At 49.8% G+C, this 4,932-nt stretch overlaps 1 protein-coding gene across 1 annotated transcript; it reads right to left on the reverse strand.

Moving 5' to 3' along the window:
• Window positions 1-3,812: 3,812 nt before the first annotated feature.
• Window positions 3,813-4,313, reverse strand: LOC136524316 (uncharacterized mitochondrial protein AtMg00810-like). The gene has a single exon (XM_066517735.1). It carries the CDS (start codon window positions 4,311-4,313, stop codon window positions 3,813-3,815), a length of 501 nt encoding a protein of 166 aa, XP_066373832.1.
• Between the last annotated feature and the right edge of the window lie 619 nt (window positions 4,314-4,932).

Consider the following 4,932-nt stretch of genomic DNA (forward strand, 5'->3'; position numbering starts at 1 on the left):
CCTGCAGAGAATGTGATGTAGCAGGATCTAGTTGGTCAGGGGGGTGATGTGCCATTACCACACTCTCCACATACACCAGAGTCAGCTCCATCTCAAAATCAAGGGTGGGAGATACCATCAGCTCAAACCTTTGCAACTTCTAAAAATTCAGATGATGGCCCTGTCAGGTTCAGAACACTGACAGATTTGTTTGAGCAAACTGATGTCATCACTGATTTTGAGTACAGTGGTGTGTGCATGTTAGCAGTAGATGAACCAAGTAATATTGAGCAAGCTCTAGAAGAAAATGTTGGAGAGAAGCAATGGATGCAGAAATGCAGTCAATTATTCAGAACAAGACTTGGGAATTGAGTGACTTGCCTAAAGATCACAAAGAAATAGGCCTAAAATGGGTTTTCAGAGTTAAGAGAGATCCTGATGGAAATATTGTAAAGCATAAGGCAAGGCTGGTAGCTAAGGGATATGCACAGATTCAGGGGGTGGATTATGATGAGGTGTTTGCTCCTGTAGCAAGGCTAGAGACTGTGAGGTTTTTGCTGGCTCTAGCTGCCCAGGGGGAATGGGAAGTGCACCATATGGATGTAAAATCTACTTTTCTGAATGGTGAGCTTCTTGAAGAAGTATATGTGCAACATCCACCTGGTTACTCTGACCCAAAGTCACATGGCAAGGTTCTGAAGCTAAGGAAAGCACTGTATGGCCTCAAGCAAGCTCCTAGAGCCTAGAATGCCAGACTTGATCAAGAATTGTATAAGTTGGGATTTGTGAGAAGTGTTGAAGAACATGCTGTCTACAGGAGAGGTTCAGGAGGGTCACTACTACTTGTTGGGGTTTATGTAGATGACCTGATCATCTGTGGGCTAGATAGCAAGCAAATTGCTACATTCAAGCAACAAATGAAGAGAAGTTTCAATATGAGTGATCTTGGCTTACTCAGCTACTATCTAGGGCTGGAAGTGAAGCAGAAGCCAGGAGAAATCAAGATCTGTCAAAGTGCTTATGCTCAGAAAATTGTTGAGATGGCTGGGATGAAAGGATGTAACCCAGTAGACACTCCAATGGAATAGCACATCAAGTTGTTGCCTGGCAAGCCTGAGCTAGTGTCAAATGCAACAAAATTTAGAAGTATTGTGGGCAGTCTTAGATATTTGGTGAACTCAAGGCCTGACTTGGCTTTCTCTGTTGGAATGGTGAGCAGGTTTATGGAGTCACCAAACTTTGAGTATTGGGCAGCAATCAAAAGGATCATCAGATATGTTGCAGGAACCACAGAGCTTGGCTGCAAGTTTGTCAAAGGGAAAAATTTAGAGTTGCTTGGCTACACTGATAGTGACCATGCAGGAGACATAGAAAAGAGGAAGAGTACTATGGGCATTGCTTTCTTTCTGGGTGGTAATCTTGTCACTTGGAGTTCTCAGAAGCAAAGGGTGGTCTCTTTATCATCATGTGAATCAGAGTATATTACTGCTGCTACTGGTGCTTGTCAGGGGGTTTGGTTGAGCAGGTTGCTAGCTGATCTGACCTGTACTAATGTCAAAAGGTTCAGGTTGCTGATTGATAGTAGATCTACAGAAGAGCTGAGCAGGAACCCAATCTATCATGAGAGGACTAAGCACAATGATACAATATATCATTTCATCAGGGAATGTGTCTCTGATGGTGTGGTTGAACTAGAACATGTGAGCACTAACGACCAACTAGCTGATATTCTGACAAAACCATTGGGCAGGATCAGGTTTGTAGAGATGAGAAGGCAGTTGGGCATAGTGAAGGTCTAACAAGATTAAGGGGGTGATTTGTTATTCAGTGTCATTCAGTAATTGTTGTCAGAGTTTTAAGTCTTAGCGTGTTCAGTCATATAGATGCATTAGGCGTGACATTAGTTGTTTGATTTGTGTAACAACCATTACATTTTGTAAGCATAGAACTAGGACGGGTTGCAGATGTGCACGATCGCGTCCTAGCCATAGAAGGAGTCACCCCCGTCATGGCCGCAGTCTATGCATGTCGCATGGTCACCGAGAATAACGGTGAGCCGTGTAGTCGTGGAACCGTGACGGGGTGGGGGGCGAAAGCCTATGTATCCATAAGATCAGTCAATGCATCCAAAGGCGCTGCGCTTCGTAGTGTGAAACTCCCTGTGTTCATCATCTCCCTTGCGCTCTCTCTCTCGCGATCTCGATAGGGTTTTAGTGTGCGCGGTCACCACCTGCCGGTGTCGCGCCGTCGTCGAGCTCCTCGCCGGAGCGTCGGTTCCAACAAGCATCACCCAATGGGAGGAGCTCAACTGGGCTTTGGTCGTTACGGTGGTCACTGATCATCTTGATGGCCTGGAGGCTTCCATCGTGACCACGGTCGCTCAATGCTTTGAGATCACTAAAGCTTCGTTAGTCTTACAATGACATAGTCCGGCTAGCTTCCTGCTATTCCTTCCAAGTGAGGAGGCTATGGAGAGGGTCCTCAACGGCGGCCATCCTATCATCTCCCCATCCTTTCGACTGCACGTTATGCGCTGGACTCGCTTCCTATGCTCGACAGCGGCGACCCTGCCTTTTGCCATCGATGTTGAGTTGCGCGGTATCCCGGCGTATGCTTGGGAAATGGCGACGGCAGAGCAGCTACTCAATGACTTCTGTTGGATCAATGATATGTTGCCCACCCTGTCACAGCCATTCATCGAGATGTTTTCTGGGTTGTGGCTTGGAGCTATTGCCCTGAACGCATCCCCACGGAGATGGATTTGGAGATTGTCGAGCCGCTGGTGGTCATTGATGGGGCTCATAGGCCTACCCTAACCTATCCCATTCAAATGTCGGTGGCTCCCTTTGTCCAACCGGTAGCGGCACCATGCCCTACCCTGGCTGGCAACAACGAACAACGTAGAAGAAGAAGGCGGAGGCGACGGCGGTCCTGGCCAGCCACTCCACCGGTGCATGTTGGCCCATAGGATCACCGGCTCAGATGAGGGAACCACTCACCAGTCTTGCCGAGTACCCGCTAGTGTTGTCGAGCACCCACTAGCTATGCCGACCATGAACAAGCATTGTTTGTCCCCACACACTATGGCTTAAGCTAGAAGAAGAATGAAGAACAGAGCATGCACACACAATACAAGACACCAGCGTTGACCGAATTCCTATCTGTGAGATGGTAAATCTGAGCTCTCTTTACTGGGTTGTCGTGGTAGTCTATTTATACAATTCTATCCATCTAGTCCTACTATAGCGCACATGCTATAACAGTAACTAGATAACATACATGGCTAACTCTACGTCGGCCACTGCATGTGCCTACAGTGCTGCAGGTGAGCCGTGCGACGTCTGCACCTGCAGCGGCTACAGTATCACAGCAGGGGGTCTTTTCAGCACCGCCTTCCCTTGCTGTGTTCACACAAGGTAGCAGTAGATTATCTAACAATCTTTCCCTAATCCTACTGCTAACCCTTGTAACCCCTCCATGCTGATCATCTCCTTTAGCTCCATGAGTCAAAGTCGTCCGAGCACCTTGATGAGGACGTCCGCGAGTTGTCGACCAGTTTCGACGAACTCGATGACGATCTGCCCTCCATCGACACAGTCCCTGAGGAAGTGAAATTTCACATCGATGTATTTGCTCCAGTCGTGTAGAACCAGATTCTTCGCGAGGGCGATGGCGGGCTGGTTGTCCACCATCAGTGCTGGTGGGTGAGCTTCCACACCGGTCGGCTCACCCAGCAGCCAGCGTAGCCACACAACTTGGCACGCTGCTGTGGCCACCGCTACGTACTCTGCCTCACACGTAGATAGCGCCACCACCTTCTGTTTTAGTGACAGCTATGAAATTGGGGCCGACCCGAAGAAGACGAGCATGTTAGAGGTGCTCCGTCGCCCGTCGATGTCCCCCACCATGTCTACATCGCTGACCACAGTGAACTGCAGCCTACTCCCGCTAGTCCTTGGGAAGATGATCCCATGATCCACTGTTCCCTTGAAGTAGCACAGTAGCCGCTTCACCATAGCCCAGTGATCCTCTCTGGGATCCTCCATGAAGTGACTGACGTAGCCCACGGTGAACATAATGTCTGGCCTTGTGTGGACTAGGTAGCGTAGACCACCGACGATTCTTCGGTAGAGTGTCGCATCCACCTTCGCCGTGGTGCTGGCCTTCATCAGCTTCAGCTTCTCCTCCATCGGAGTCTCGCATGGCTTGCACTCAGTCATGCCGCTCTTTTCCAATAGCTTGGAGGCATACGCGCTCTGACCGAGCGTGAGTTCCTCCTTCCCCCGTTTCACCTCGATGCTAAGGTAGTAGGAGAGTGCGCCGAGATCACCCATTCGAAAACGAGCCAACATCTCATGTTTGAAGCTATTGATGTCCTCTATGCGTGCGTCAGTGATGATCAAGTCATCCACATACACACCAACAACGAGCTCTTCCTTCCCCCGTCGCTGCATGTAGAGCGCATGCTTGGTTGCGCACCTCTGAAACCCAAGCTCGTCCAGCGTGGCATCAAGCTTGGCGTTCCATGCTCATGGGGCCTGCCGCAGCCCGTAGAGCGCCTTGCACAGTCGGAGCACCCTGTGCTCTTCTCCCTTGACGGCAAAACCTGGAGGTTGCCTGACGAAGACCGTTTCCACCAGTTCGCCATTGAGGAAGGCCGATTTAACGTTCAAGTGATGGACGTGTCAGTCCTTTGCTGCTGCTAAGGCAAGTATCAAATGGACCGACTCCATGCGCGCTACTGGCGCAAAGACCTCCTCGAAGTCTATGCCCTCACGCTGAACAAAGCCTCGGGCGACTAGGCACACCTTGTGCTTGACAATGGCATCGAGCTCGTCCTGCTTGACTTGGTACACCCACTTCAGGCTGATCGGACGGCATCCTAGAGGTGGATCGATGAGCTGCCAAGTCCTATTTTCCTCGATCGCCTTCATCTCCTCTAGCATCACCCGT

The sequence above is a fragment of the Miscanthus floridulus genome, chromosome 18 (assembly GCF_019320115.1).
Source record: "Miscanthus floridulus cultivar M001 chromosome 18, ASM1932011v1, whole genome shotgun sequence".
Lineage (NCBI taxonomy): Eukaryota > Viridiplantae > Streptophyta > Magnoliopsida > Poales > Poaceae > Miscanthus > Miscanthus floridulus.